This window comes from Echinops telfairi, unplaced genomic scaffold (genome assembly GCF_000313985.2).
Source record: "Echinops telfairi isolate 266 unplaced genomic scaffold, ASM31398v2 ScPeMD7_5592;HRSCAF=6446, whole genome shotgun sequence".
Classification (NCBI taxonomy): Eukaryota; Metazoa; Chordata; class Mammalia; order Afrosoricida; family Tenrecidae; genus Echinops; species Echinops telfairi.
The window spans coordinates 7972094-7988022 of NW_022109491.1; the positions used below are offsets into that span (position 1 = coordinate 7972094).

Sequence of the window (15929 nt, forward strand, 5' to 3'; positions counted from 1 at the left end):
AAAAAAAAGAAGTGGGCAAGTCTAGTCCGTTTCAAGTCTGTGGGTCAGACGTAAGCTGGAGGCTTCCCTGACTCCTGTAGCTGCAGGGGCTGACAGACAGGAAGCAGGAAGATGAAGCAGGGAGACCCCAGGCTAGTGGACGCAGAGCTGAATGAATCCAAGGTCAGTACATGAAAAAAGAGGAGGTCGATGGACCAGATGCTGGATTCAGATCCAGCTGCAGAAGCTCACTACCTTCCACACACGGTCAGTCTATACTCCCTCCCTCAATCGTATCAAGACTGTTCTCCCCACAACTGCTTGGCTGCTTGACAGAAGATCCCATTCTGGGGTTGACGACCCTGTATTAGAATCATATCATGGGAGATGCCTGACCCACTTAAATTGACATGAAACCTTAACCATCATCATCACCCACAATAATAGCCCAATTCGAAAAACCGTGAACAACAAGTGCTGGAGGGGTTGCAGAGAGATTGGAACTCTTCTGTACTGCTGGTGGGCACGTAAGTATGTTACGACCAATGTGGAAAGCGATATGGGGATGCCTAAAACAACTGAGACTAGAAATACCATACGGCTCAGCAATACCTTTGCTGGGCATGTACCCCAAAGATATAAGAGACAGCACACAAACAGATGCACGTTCTCCCAGGTTCATTGCAGCACAGTTCACAGTAGCAAAAAGCTGGAAACAGCCCAAATGTCCATCTGTAGAACAAGGGATAAAGTGTGCATTCCATACACACAATGGAATACGATGCATCCGTGAAAAACAGCGATGACACGCCTCATGACACGGATGGACCTGGAAACCATTATGTTGATTGACATGAGTCCATCGCAAAAGGACAACTATTCTCTGAATCCCCAATATGAAGGCAGGTTTCTGCTCTCAGGGCATGTAATCTTCTAATCTGACCTCCCAAGCATGGGGGGAGAAAGCCTGCCTAGTGCCCCCATCACCCCTCTATATGTACAGCCTAACATCACCTTGAAGAGATCAGACTTCAGCTGGGGTCAGTTTCTCAAGATGTGGAAGAGGAAGAGGGAGACAGCCCTTCAATTGCTGCCATGCAACATTATGCCAAGGTTACCGCAAGTCAACAGACACTGCCACAAGAGTGACACATGAGCCTTACTGGAAACCCAAGTCAGGATGGAGGGAGGCGGGTCTATATGTCTCAGAGAAGGCAATTACACTGCTGTTGGTGGGTCAGCCGAGTGGAGCAACCTTCCATGGGGGAGAGGATGCTTATCTAGAACCCCAGGGGACAGCACGCCCCGTACTTTGGTCCTGATTGGACTCTTGTGATCTAGTTTTTATCCAGCCCTTTGGTGACCCAGCCCATGGACTACTGACTGCTGAGACTTTAGATACTGTCCTTTGGAGTTCACAGTCCATGGACGTACTTCATAGGGCACAGCAGAAGGACTTGCTATGGAAACTCCACTAAGTGACCAGGGCTTTCCCTCAAACTCGCCAATGGCTGTCTCTTGGACTTAAGGCTGAAACATCCTACTGTGAGAAGCAACAGGTGACGGCCTCCCAAAGGTATAGAACGGTGGACTTTGGTTGGGGTCTCTTCCTCTGAGGGTGCCCAATGAATGGTGGCCAAAAGGACTACCGTACATTTACTCTTTTAATGCCCTCCTTGCTTTTGTAAGAGGTGCATTAGTCTCGTAGGCATGGCTCTGTCTCTGTGAATGAGTGTTATTGAAAGTTTTGCACAGTCAGCAACCCATATTGTTTATGAAAACAGCATCCAAGCACCTAAGAGTTTAATCTGTACAGATCAGCCCTTCGTATATTTCAGTCTGAAGCCAGCCTATACTAGTACAATTTCCTTTTCTTAACAGTGCTTTAACTTTTATATTAAATGAATGATGCTGTCTGTAGAATTACTTTATGCCCAAGGGGGATGGTTGCTAGTGTTCTCTATCCTAAAATGATCGTGATGTCTCTAAAGGGAACCAGAGACATATATCAACCATAGATATCTGAATGGATTTCAGGCTCCCACCTAATCTAGCCCAAATCTAAGAGCAATTAGTTCTTATGACATGGCCCTACTGAATACTCACTCTCAGACTTTATTTTAATATTTATCATGGTTTTAAATTTTTAATAGCTTTATTGGCATTTAATTCATGTATTATACAAGTCAGTGGTCTAAATATATTAAAGTTGTGCGATCATTACCACAATCAATTTTAGAACATTTTCTTCACTCTTGTCCTCATGATTATATTAGCTCCTTATTTCCCCCAACCTCCCCTACCACTGCCCTCAGAAACTATTAATCTATTTACTGTCTCTATAGAATGACTTGTACTAGATTTCCTATAAAGAAAAATATACAGATCCCTGAGGATATGGGTGCTATAACAGTGTGGTGAAGAAACTAGATGGTGTCTGCCCATCAGAAAGAATAGTGTCTGTGGTCTTCAAAGTTTGTCTCCAAACAAGCAGGCATCTCAATGAGGCATCAACTAAGTCCACATGGAAGAAGTACACCAGCCTGTGTGATCCAAGGATGATAAATTCTAAGCACCCATTTGCAAAAGGCTATGGATGATAGTGGAAACCCAAAATCCATTTGCAGGGTCCTTACATGGATGAGGCCTCCCGGGAATCCCCTCTGACTGTAGTCCAGGGATCTGAATATGGGTCAATTATGGCTTTGACCCACTTTAAAGTTGTTTCAATTTGTTAGTTCCTCATTTCCTTTCAATGCAGTGTTTTTAGTGTTTTTGTCTAGTCATTGGTGTGGGGTTTGTTGTTGTTGTTGTTGGCTTCCTGGTTGTGTTTTGTGTGAGTCTCTGAATATGAAATCCAGGATAGGTAGATCTGTAGAGACAGTAACTGGATTGATGATTACCTAGAGGCATGGCAGGGGAGGATGGGGGAAATGAGCTAACATTGAGGATGAGAAGAAAATATTCTGAAATTAATTGTGGTGGTGATTGCTCAACTCTTCTTAATATGATTGAACGATTAAATTGTATGATATGTGAAGTATATGCCAATAAATGTTCGCAGTTAGTTACACTTTCACGTGCATAAAATAATCTATTTTTAAGTGATCACAGAATTTGTGGTTCTCAATTTGTATGAATCAGGAAACACACTCAGAATCTATTAGACATGTCCACAAATAGAGAGACGGGCCACATGTCAGATGCAACTAAGGAAACAAACTTGGTGGACGGACAACTGAGTTGAGGAAACACTATGTTGTGCAGTGGCCCCTCCCCCTCTCCCAGGCTGGCCTAGGAGCTCCAAGATCCGCCGTCTGCATGAGCCTCTCCAGACCAAAGCCAAACTGACAGCCAGCCGTGGAGTCAAGTCTGACTCATAGCAACCCTGAGGGCAGAGTAGAACAGCCCCTTGGGGGTTTCTGAGGCTGTAAATCTTTACGGGAGCTGAAAGCCTCCTCTTTCTCCCCGGGAGGAACCTGTAGGTAGGTTTGAACTGCTGACTTTGTGGTTAGCAGCCCAATGCATAATCCACTACACCCCCTGGGTTCCTCATGGCACCCTCAATCCCTAGCAAAGTGTCTCAGGCCCCGTGGATGGCCAATGAGTACTTGTCCATTGAAAACTGAAGGAGAGTCCTGGCCTGACAATTGTAGTTCTGTGAACTTGAACAACAGCCATCAAATCCTTGGGAAATGACCACTGGGTGCCGTGTCCTGGGCTGGGTGCTGGGGCTACACAGAGGAACTAGAACCAGTCCCTGTCCCGAGGTCCACGCAGACATAAGCAGAGTCCCCCAAACAACCAGCAGAGAGCCAGCCTGCTCTGGGTGTGCCGGTGTGAGTCTTGAGAGAGCCCAGGGGGGGGGCTCTTTCCCCCTGGCTGGGACAGCAGGAAAGAATTCCAAGGGAAGGGGCAGTGTGGGCTGGGCTTTCAACGATGGGTTAAAGTTCACCAGACAGAGCAACAAGCCCAGAAATGGGAGCAGTATCTGGTCCAGCTGGGAATTGTGCTCCTGGAAAAATACCAAGTTGGGCCACTGGAGGCAGGAGAGGCTCGAGAAAGAGGTCGGAGGCAACAAAGGGGGTCCCAGTAGATACCCACGTGTTCTGAAGAGGGGGGATCCAGTGCAGGGGACTGAAGCCTCTTCTATTCCTGAAAGCAGCAGTGGGGTACACCCACGGGCAGTTTCAGGATAAGGACAGAAAACAAAACCCAGCGAGGTTCATTCGGAGGCTGGGTGGTCTGGGGCAGCTGACTGGGTGGTCTGAGCTAAGATACCCCCCACCCCACGATAAAAACCAAAGCCATGGCTTTTACTTAGACTCACAGTGTTCCTGTGTGCCACAGCAGAACTGTGCTCAGTAGGGTTTGCAGTGGCTGTATTTTGGAAGTAGACGAGCAGGACTTTCTCGCAAGGCACCTCTGAGTGGAATCAAACCTCCAGCCTTTCCATTCGTTAGCTGATGGATGTGTTAACTGTTTGCTCCACTTACAGACTCATAGACTTGTTTAGGGATATAGATTTTGCCCTGAAGAGTCCTGGGCAGGGAAGAATCACAAGGCAAAGAGGTGATTCAATTGGTCATTTTGAAAAAGATCCCCAGAGCAATGCATTATATTTGCTTATATTTTGCATAGTCTGCAAACTGGCCTCAGTTCCTTTCATTTCAGCACACATCCACTGAGTCCTTTCTCTGGGCCAAGCCCTCTTATTGATCCAGGACACTCACAGGTAGATAAACAGTGGCCCTTAGCCTCAAAACGCTCACAGTCCCAGTCAAGAGTAAATAATGTGGCTCAAAGGTGTTTGTGGGACTCCTGGTCCCCCCACTGGGTTGCTAACCACAAGATCAGCCATTCTAAACCACTGGCCTCTGTGAAGAGCTACAGTCTTGGAAATCCACAGGGGCAGATCTGCTCTGTCCCTGTCCTATTGGGTCATTAATAAGTTGGAATCGACTCCAATTTGGGGCCGTGAGTTTTGGGAATGTTTATTCCTTTCTAGGAATTACCTGAAAAATCCTGACCACGTTTTTTTCTTACAAAGAGGGTCCTTAGAGTTCATCGGGTCTTTAACACAGCCTTGAAGAGTGCCTGCTCTGGGGTCAGACAACCCTGAATTAAAGCCCTGGCACTGTCTCCTGCTATCCGTGGAAGCCTCCATTTCCCCATCTGTTACATGGAGGGAATAGCCCCCGATGGAGTTGTTCAGGATAGTAAGGAATGCATGGGAAGTGCTAAGCAGGGTGCCTCGTGTGCAATGAGCACTCAATAAATAGTAACGATTGTTATTATAGGAGTCCTCGTGGCACAGTGGTTACATGTTGGGCTGCTAACTGTGAGGTCAGCAGTTCAAAACCACCCAAAAGGTCAGCCGCTTTTCTGGAGAAAGAGGAGGCTTTCAACTCCCATGAAAAATGACAGTCTCAAAAACCCACAGGGACAGCTCTACCCCAATTTATAGGACCACTGTGAGTCAGAATTGACTCAACAGTAGTGTGTGTGTGTGTGTGTTATTGCCATTAGTATCCTAGTTACCAATGCAGACCCCCACCCCAATAGAGGTAGAACTACGGGTCAAGATTAGCAAACTATGGCCCGCAGGTCAAGTCCTGCCCACCGCCTGGTTTTAAAAGTCAAGTTTTATTGAAACACAGGTCTACCCATTCATTTCTGTAGTACCTAAGTTGCATTCACAGTACAACTGCAGAGCTGGGTAGCTCCAGCAGAAGGCAGATAAGTGGATGGCCCTTTACAGAATAAGTTGACCATCCCTTGAGCTAGATGATTCACTTTGAATCATTTCAATGCCCTGGGCCTCTGCTTCCACATGGGCACATTAAATGAGTTTGAATGAATGATCTTTGTAGCTCATTCCATCATCAGCTGGCTAGTGAGATGTGAAGACATGCTCTGGAATTGGCGCGAGTCATGCCAACCCAGGTTTTTACAATGGCTGTGCACAGGATGGTTGATAAACTAAAGCCCACGGGGAGCTCCATAATGTCATGTCAACGTGAAGACACACGAACGTGTAGAGGTGGAGTCTAGCCTGATGGTGCCTCCTTGTGGGCGTGGCCGTCTCATAAGGAGGATCCTGGGAACCTCCCCCGCCTCCCACTGCCTTCACCTTCCTGCTGGCTGGTCCTGGTTGCTGCCAGAGCCCTGGATGCAGCCACCGCCATTAGATCCACACAGCTTTGCACCCACCAGCCAGTGATCTTCCTGCACTCTCCATCATTGCATGAGGCTGAAGAGGGACTTAGGGACTAGGATTGGACTTTGGGACTTGATCTGGCCAGGGCTGGGATGTTTGCTTGCTATACAATGACTTCTTGATACAAAGCTCTCTCCTACACCTATATGAGTGCCACTGGGTTTGTTCCTCGAGCCAACCCGGCCTAACACACCCACTCTTTTCTCCTCACAGATCCTGGCCATCATTTCCATCATGTTCATCGTCCTCTCCACCATCGCCCTGTCACTCAACACACTCCCCGAGCTGCAGAGCCTCGATGAGTTCGGCCAAACCACAGACAACCCCCAGCTGGCCCACGTGGAGGCTGTGTGCATCGCGTGGTTCACCATGGAGTACCTGCTGCGGTTCCTCTCCTCGCCCAAGAAGTGGAAGTTCTTCAAGGGCCCGCTCAACGCCATTGACTTGTTGGCCATCTTGCCATACTACGTCACCATCTTCCTTACCGAGTCCAACAAAAGTGTGCTGCAGTTCCAGAATGTCCGCCGCGTGGTCCAGATCTTCCGCATCATGCGGATCCTTCGCATCCTCAAGCTCGCCCGCCACTCAACGGGCCTTCAGTCGTTGGGTTTCACCCTGAGGAGGAGCTACAACGAGCTGGGCTTACTCATTCTCTTCCTCGCCATGGGTATCATGATTTTTTCCAGCCTGGTCTTTTTTGCTGAGAAGGATGAGGATGACACCAAATTCAAAAGCATCCCAGCCTCTTTCTGGTGGGCCACCATCACCATGACGACGGTTGGGTATGGAGATATCTACCCCAAGACTCTCCTGGGGAAAATTGTAGGGGGGCTCTGTTGCATTGCGGGGGTCCTTGTGATTGCTCTCCCCATTCCCATCATCGTGAATAACTTCTCTGAGTTCTACAAGGAGCAGAAGAGGCAAGAGAAAGCCATCAAGCGGAGGGAGGCTCTGGAGAGAGCCAAGAGGAACGGCAGCATCGTGTCCATGAACATGAAGGACGCTTTTGCCCGCAGCATTGAGATGATGGACATCGTCGTCGAGAAGAATGGTGAGAACCTGGGTAAGAAGGACAAAGTGCAAGATAACCACTTGTCTCCCAACAAATGGAAGTGGACAAAGAGGACACTGTCTGAAACCAGTTCCAGTAAGTCCTTCGAAGCCCAGGAGCAGGGGTCTCCTGAGAAAGCTAGAGCATCTTCTAGTCCCCAGCATCTGAATGTCCAGCAGTTGGAAGACATGTACAATAAGATGGCCAAAACCCAATCTCAACCGATCCTCACTACCAAGGAGTCAGCAACCCAGAGTAAACCAGAGGAGGAACTTGAAATGGAAAGCATCCCCAGTCCCGTCGCCCCTCTGCCCACGCGCACAGAAGGGGTGGTCGACATGCGCAGCTTGTCGAGCATCGATAGCTTCATCAGCTGTGCCACGGACTTCCCTGAGGCCACCAGGTTCTCCCACAGCCCGTTGGTCTCCCTCCCCAGCAAGACGGGGGGCGGCCCGGCCCCGGAGATGGGCTGGCGGGGAACTCTGGGTGCCGGTGGAGGTAGATTGATGGAGGCCAACCCCACCCCAGCTGCTGGCCCCCACTCTAGTTTCTTCATCGAGAGCCCCAAGAGCTCCATGAAGGCTGGCAACGCCTTGAAGCTCCGAGCACTGAAAGTCGACTTCATGGAGGGTGCCCCCGGCCCACTGCTCCCCATGCTGGGCATGTACCATGACCCTCTTAGGAACCGGGGAGGCGCTGCAGTGGCTGTCGCTGGACTGGAGTGTGCCGCTCTCTTGGACAGGCCCATGCTGAGCCCAGAGTCCTCCATCTATACCACGGCGAGTGCCCGGACACCCCCCCGGTCCCCGGAGAGACAGCCAGCAATATCGTTCAATTTTGAGGCCGGGATCCACCAGTACATCGACGCGGACACAGATGACGAGGGGCAGCTGCTCTACAGTGTGGACTCCAGCCCCCCTAAGAGCCTCCATGGGAGCGCCAGCCCCAAGTTCAATGTCGGGGCGAGGTCAGAGAAGAACCACTTCGAAAGCTCCCCCTTACTCACCTCTCCGAAGTTCTTAAGACAGAACTGTATTTACTCCACCGCAGCATTGACTGGAAAAGGCCCCGGGGAGCAGGCAAAGGGCAAACTCGAGAACCACATCTCCCCCGATGTCCGTGTGTTGCCGGGAGGAGGGGCCCAGGGCAGCAGCACCCGAGATCCGAACATCTGAACGAGCCCACTGTGGGGGAAAGACTCGTGGGCCAGGTCCACAGAGGAGTGCTGCTTGGCTTTCCTGAGGCAGAGCTTGCTAGTGAACTCTGAAACAGAAAGACCCTGCATAGGAGAGATGCCAGAGAAGGCTCCCCGAAGACCTTGAGAGCCAGGAGAAGTCCACCGGGATGAACTTGGCCAAGTCAGAGGCTCGAGCACCTCCTGTCACAGCTCTACAGCCCTTTTTGGAAGATGGCAAGAGCAGAACTCACAGCCACCACCGCCACTACCACCATCCTAGACCTCACCGAGGCCCCCTGTCCTCCTTCCTGACTCCAGCCAGCCTGTGAGGACAACTGCTCCCTCCCTCCTGGGTTCTGCTGGAGAAGGATGCTGGGGAAAGTGGCTGGAGTGGAAAGACAGGGGTTGGTGGGATTTGATCTTGGATGCTGCCCAGCCACCTCTGTGAGCACCTGGCCACCACCTCCTGGGTGGATCCACGGTTAGGAAGCCACCTGGACCGCTTGTATCATCGGGAAATCTCTGCGCCATAAGCCACGACCCAGCACAACACCCTTACTCAAGTGTCTCCCTGGACTGGCCCACTGTTCTGAGAGACCGTCAGGGCTAGCTGCACCCCTTGTTCTCCATCCGGATCGCCTCTGGGCAGCCTGGGAGGGCCCCAGAAAGGCTGCCACGGGGCCAGCAGTGTGGCCGCTAAGCATTGCTGGAGGGTTGAAGAAGGACCACCCTTCCTGTGCCCACTAGTCTAGACCCAAACGTTATGCAAGTGTCTAATATGCAAAAGAAATCACCTCTTCGGAGAGAGCCAGAAACGGAAAAGCAGCGGCAAGCCTGATGCTTTGTTCCTGTTGTGGACGCTGCGAAGATGAAAGGGGAAAAAGAGTCACCACCACAGAACACCCTCGCCCCATCGAGAAGCCCGGTTCAGACTTTGGAATACTACCCCCACCCCGCCACAGGAAGAGCACCTACTCTAAGAAATTCTTTTTTTTTTATTTCCTGTGGTATTCGAGCTTAAAAAAAAAAGTTAAAATAAAAAGCACTTTATGTTTTTCAAAACTAGGTTCTACCAGGGACCGTGTCAACATCTTGCACTTTAAAACAAGCACTCTTTTCCCGTGGGCCACTTGTTGGGACCGTCGTTGGGTTGCTGCTACCTGCCTGTTCCCAGCCACGGTGGTGGGTGACACTGTGCTGTGGTACTGTTGTCTGCCAGGTTGAAGTCTGTGGACCCCTCCCCTGCCCCTCGGAAACTCCCCCTTCACGCCCAGGGGTCAGGAAGGGTGCTTGGCCCCTGGGTGGGACCTCTCACAAAGTCAGACGTGTAGGAGACATGGACATCGCAAAGAAGGGCCCTGGGTGTCTCACTCTGTCCTCTGTCTTGTCAACCAGCGGTCGGGATGTTCTCAGTGTCACTGTCTGTACGAACAGCTCAGCTCTCCTGCAGCCCAGCCAGTACAGACAAAAGCAATAAGTATGTGTGCGCATCGTGAGCGGTCCGGCGCGTTTCTTGGCGTTGGTCTTCCTGTCCTAGTACCATGTCCTGGCGTTGGCCTGCCTGATGTTAGCCCAGTGGCGGTGTCGGGCATGCCTCGGTACCGTGACATTGTGTTGAGCCACTGGATAGGACCGTGCCACAGTGTTGGCTCGTCTGTCAGGGTAGATGATGGGTCTGCCCCCTTAGTATGATGGAGTGACGTTGCTCTCACAATCCAATGCTGATGGATGATATTCCAAGTCCAATATCCTAATCCAGGTCTGCCTGCCTTCAACACGGTGCCGGGCGTGTGTCTGTCTATTGGAGCAAAGACAGGGTGTTGTTTTGTTTGTCCGTAGTACAATGTGTCGTTGAGCGGCCTATGAAGGGGCAGCTCGTGGATATGAAATTACAAGAGCATGGGATTTTTCCATGCACTTTTTGAAGCCCCCTCAGATTGGTACAATAGGCTCGATCCACCTGTCAGTGCATAGATCTCAATGTGCTGTTCTGCCTCCCCTGGGTACATGCAAGGCACAAGGTCGGTCCACCTGTTACCAGTACAAGGGCCTGCGGTCATTCCACCACCTGAAAACAAACCCGTTTCGTCTGCTCTACACAGACCTGGTTGGCAGAACCTCTGGGCCTCTGTGGGCACCGCCAGGTCCTCCAAGGGGCTGTGTCCTCTGTTGGGTTCCCAAGGAAAAGGAGTCCTCCACTGTTGCAAGGTGTCTTCCAAGCACTTGCGGCAAATGCACGGGGACTCCAGGGGCAGGGAGAGTTCAAGGTCGCCCAGTGCTAGTTGGCACACGAGAGAAGAGGCGGCGGCACTTCCTGAGGGCTGGGGGCCAATGAGGAGCCACCGTGGAATAAGGTTCCACCGGCCATCTTTTCACGTCTCCCTCTCTGTTTGCATCGCCGTCTACGTCCACCATCAGCACAAATGTGAAAATTCAGGGAAAACAAACAAATGCTTTTTTTTTGATAAAAGTACCTAAGTTGTGATTTCTGATTCAGATATTTTTAGAGCTGATGCTATCTGTAAAAAAAAAAAAATCAATAATAATAGTCGTAAGTAGTAATATAGTCTATTTTACATATCAGGAACGTGAACATGTTTAAATATAGCCATATATCGTGAGAAGGAACTTACCACCCCTTCTTCAAACCAAGGCATTTCGTAATTGCTGGTTGAAGCCGATGAGATTGGAAAATGGTTTCTTTCTGGCTTTTCTTTGGACTCCCCCCACTTTCTTTCCTTTTTCACTGAAAACCAACTGGTGCGACTCTCCTTGTAACCAAAGGTCCTTTCTGTGTTGTGTGGTCGTGTTGGCCCACCCTTGCGTCCTCCTGTGCTCTGTCCGACCTTCAAGTGGCATTTGAAGGAGTCACTTTTGAAGGACGAATTCAGAAGTCACTAAGAAGTTACCTTTCCAGGCTCACTAGCCAGAGTCCTGCAGAGTTCTTATAGAAACAGAATCATTGAAGCTCAGCATATACTATGCTTAGGAAGCATTTGAGCTTTGTTCTCGTGTTCTTTTCTCACCCCTACACCCCAGATTTTACTCATGTACATATGCATCACGTGCTCGATTTGAAAGAGGGTCTTTTAGGTCTTCCCAGCCCCCACCCGCCAAGAAGGAACATTGGCGTGCATCTAACCTGGGCACGTGTCCACGTAGTACACCCACTGGGAAGTCGACCAAGAAGCTGGATGTGACCACCGAGATGGGTGTGGATGGAGAAGAGTAAGACCAGGTGTTAGAAGCATTCACCGGGTGGTCCGTTTCCCACCCCTGCCTGAACCAGCGGACACAGGAAAAACACATATACAAGTATACGTTAGCCCAAAGAGATGAAGCTAGGAGCTGCAGGTGGGCAAATGCCTGGCTCCCTTTGAAGAGTTCAATGAAACTCCATCCAGAACCTAGCCAAACTTGAGTTCCAACCCCCACCATTCTGAGAAAGGGCTAGGGGCCAGGCAGCTATGGGTCCAAGCCACACAACCACGTCTGTGGCCAGCTGTGGGAAGGTAGGCACACTTTGAAGGAGTCATCTTTTCTTCTTTGGGTAAAGGGATACCACCAGACCTTGGTGCAGTGCCTTCTCTAGGGATTTAGTCTTAAGCACACTTCATGGGGAAGATGGACAGAAAGTGAGGACCTTGGTTCCAGAGCAAGAAGGAGGAAGCATAAGAAAGAGAAACAACAATATCCTGCCCAGCCATTTCCTTCCAAAGCCACCCCCATCCCCTACTACCACCCCACCACCACCACCCCCAGCTTGCCCCGGAGAATGGCCAGCGAAAACAAACTTGTTTTTTCAACTTGACTCCCAACCTCTCCTCTGCCATGTCCCGGTCACGGTCACCTCATCGCTGCCCTTGCCCCTGCAAAGACCCCTATTTCTAAGGACAAGAACACCACCGTATTCTCTTCTGTAAAAACTGTGATGTATTGTTGATATTTGTAACCGTTGAATGTCTCTGTCTTGCTCCGGTCGTGGCTGGAGGATTAAGTCTGTGCATAAGGGGATGTTCCGTGTCCAGGTTTCATTAAAAGCGGGTCTGTAGCTCCAGCCCTCTCCTTTCTTCATTTCTCTGCTGACGTGTCTCAAGTAGCATAACCCCAGGCTTCTCAGCCACGAGTCAGGTGACTGGGGGCATAATTGAGAAGCTGACAGAAAACATCTAAGACGAGCTTCTTAGGGGAAGGAATTTTCGCGTGACCGCAGAATTGGCGAGGTGGGAACAGGGCATCCCTGTGTCCCCCGGTTGACCAGTAGAAAGCCCCAGCCCTACGCTGAAGTTCAGTCATCTCCCTCTACTTCCACGACAGCACCCAAAAGCTTCCCAGTCAGGGGCACCCTAAACCAGCCCTGGCCACACCCAGAAAGAGGAAGCACCTCTGCATTTTCTGTTGACATCGTTCTGGCTCTAGAAATACAATGCACAACTATGTCCCAGGATGTCCACGCATCTCAGAGGAGTCTCTTTTTCTGTTCAGATTTAAATATATGCATATGCATATAGGTATTTTTAGCAAAGTTCTAATAGGCCCATGGCGTCAAACTTCTTTGGAATAACATGTTCTTGTTGGTCATGAACATAGGAGCTACGTTTTTCTGGTCTTCTGCATTGTCTTCATTGCCCTCTGGGCAGTTCTTTTTGTTTGTTTCCAGCTTTTGATTGTGGTTTTCTGGGAATAGGGAAAGATTTAGGGGGCTGGCTTCCTCAGGTGGACATCAGTGGGCACCAGGCCTGGGATCTGTCTGAGGCTGATGTTCTCCTTTGATCTGTGGGTTTCTCTTGGGGATGGTCCTTTGGAACTCAGGGCGTGGGAGTAGGAGGGAGCCCAGACGGTGGCTGATGGTTCTAGGATCAGGGTGGGATGTGGGCCGGCTTCACTCATGCGCCACCTACACTGGGCTCTGAAGGGACTCGGAACTAAAAAGTCTCATGCTGGCACAGCTGACATCCGGAACCCACCCAAGACCCCCTTGCCTGCCTGTCCCCATGCCCAGGACCCCCTTTTCCCATAATGCCCATTGGATGGATCTGAAGGCCAGAGCATTTTCAGGTTCTTGCAAACTTTAAAAGGATATGCTGGGCTTCGTGCAAGTCTTATCAACTTTGTCTCAGTTCCACATTTCAACCCATTTCTGGCAGATCCACCCCAAACCGGTGCCCAGACACCTTTGCGGCCAAACTCCGAGAAAATGCTTCCTCAGAGTCTGCTATGTCATCTCCCTTCCCTTTCCAGCCTCCTGGCTCCGTAGAGGGTGAGGTTTGTGGTCAGAGCAGTGGTCTTTTTCCAGCCTCCACCGCCTCAGGGAGTTTCTGGACTGCCTTGATCACTAATCCCAGGAGGTGAGTACCAGACTCAGGTGGGCAAGGGACATCTCACTAAGAGGGCTATCACCTCTCGATCCCATTCTTTCCATTGTCATACCTGCCGGAGCAGCTGTCAACAGTGGAACCCCCAGCCTCTGGTGCAAATCAGAGGTGGGAGCCAAGCCAGGGCCCCCAGACAGCAGGGAACCATCCCCATTGGCTAACTCCCAAGAGGAACTCATCCAAAATAGGAATTGATTATTCTGGACCCTGAGATTAACCCAAGTGTCCCTATTCCCCTAAATTCCTGGTCCTCTGCCTTGAACCGGAGCCAAACAAAACAGGAGCAACTGCAAATGTTTGCACAAGAACCACACAAACAAAAACTTGCTTCCCGGTGATTGTATTTGTGCAGCGGAGTCGGTCCCAACTCATCGCAGCCCGATAGAAGGAGTAGAACAGCCCCGCCAGGCTTCCCACACGGGCCTCCTCATCGGATCGCACGGCCAGGTCTTTCCCTTGCTGGGCCCCTGCTGGGTTCACATGGCTGACCTTCTGGTTGACAGCAGAAGGTTTGCTTCTTCCCTGCACCACTTGGGCTCTTGATGGCCTCTTAGGAGCTTCCTAACGTTGATGCCCAGAGAAATGAGCGCTGCTGTGATGGTTTCCATTGAGACAGAGATGGTACCGTTGAGGTTTCCTTCCACGGTCCCTGATACTGTGTTAACCTGGACTTCCTCCTGAATTTCCCCGAATGCCAGCTTGGAGGATTGACTTTGCAAGGGTGATCCATCATCGTCACCTCCAGCTCAAACTCTCCTCTCATCCCTGCCAAGGTCCTCAAAGATACCCCACAAGGTGGTCAGGGTGGGGTCGAAGGGAGCGGTTCACCTGAAAAAAGGAAGTGCCCGACCACCAGTAACTGCATGCATGGGTCGGCCAGGCTCTCTTGCATCCAAGGGATGGAGCAGTTGACTTCAGCTCAATGAAAGCAGTCCTGCTCGTAGGCTGGGCTATCCAACCGCAGACCCAGATCCCGCGAGAGTCCTGAGCTCCTCGCTGCCTGTCCCGTCACCAGTGAGCTGATTCCAACTAACAGCAGCGCTACAAGTCAAAGGAGAACGGCCCCAGAGGGTTCCCTACGCAGGATCTTTGGAGAGCAGATCACCAGATCTTTCTCCCACGGAGCAGCTGGTGGATTCAAACCACAGATCTTCGGGTTCACAAGCCGAGCACTTTAACACGGTCCTGCCAGGCTCCTTTCCTTTAGAACATGGGTTTAAAAAGAGGCCGGGTGGTATTCAACTTGGTCACAGAGGGCCCTGGCATTGTGTGGAAACTGGACTGACCAACCAAGGAAATTCATTTTGTTTCTTGGTGTGTGTGTGTGTGTGTGTGTGTGTGTGTGTGTGTGTGTAAGTGGTTTGAATATTCTAGGCTCCGGTTCCAGCCACTGAGCATAACTAGCAGGAACTCTGCTTCCAGGATTCTCAGCTTTTGGACTGGGGGCTGGAAAGGGAAGGTAGAAGCAGGCCCCCTTGCTACATCCGTTTCCTGTCTTGTGAAGTTTGAATGGTCCCATCGAGAAGCCTATCCAACCGATCCCCAGTGGCCTGATGGGTGCCACATGGGGTTGGGACTCATGCCTCCCTCCCCTGGGCCAGCTGAGGAGCAGTCCAGGAAGTTGACCATCACTGACCAACTGTCTTACGGTGCTTCAGCTCGTCCACCCAGAGCCTGTGCCCCCACAAGCCTGAGATTTTCCATACAAGAAATGCAATGATCCTTTACCAACTAGCCAGCTACCCAGCAAATAAACTGCCCCAGCTCTAGCTAAATAGCACCATTTCCAAAAGAGCTCTCTCTACCTGGTGTATAAAACAGAAGATGTCGTCCAAGACCTTTGAATGCCCACACACACGTCTGTTAAGTAAATCTAGAAGGTTCCAAAGAAGGGCGGCAGCTGTGATGAAGTGTTACAGCAAAGCGAGATTGCGGATGTCACCAGGCAGAACACCCCACACCCGGAGCCCTGTTTCCAGATGCACCCGAGTCTGCGACCTCCAAGGAGACCATCAGCTCGGCATTTGATCAGAGAGGGTTTTAAGGCCCCTCCCCCCCACACACGTAGGACTGGAAAAATAAATACATAAAACGGATGGTTGCGTTGAATCGGCTCCAGCTTCCTGG

At 50.7% G+C, this 15929-nt stretch overlaps 1 protein-coding gene across 1 annotated transcript in view; it reads left to right on the forward strand.

The window, feature by feature from the left end:
- KCNB1 (potassium voltage-gated channel subfamily B member 1) overlaps positions 1-15911 on the forward strand; it is a 123484-nt gene extending 107573 nt beyond the window's left edge. Inside the window, exon 2 of the mRNA XM_004698051.2 lies at positions 6413-15911. Coding sequence (XP_004698108.1) covers positions 6413-8425 — 2013 coding nt within the window. The 3' untranslated portion in view covers positions 8426-15911. The remainder of the gene's footprint in view (positions 1-6412) is intronic.
- Positions 15912-15929: the final 18 nt, after the last annotated feature.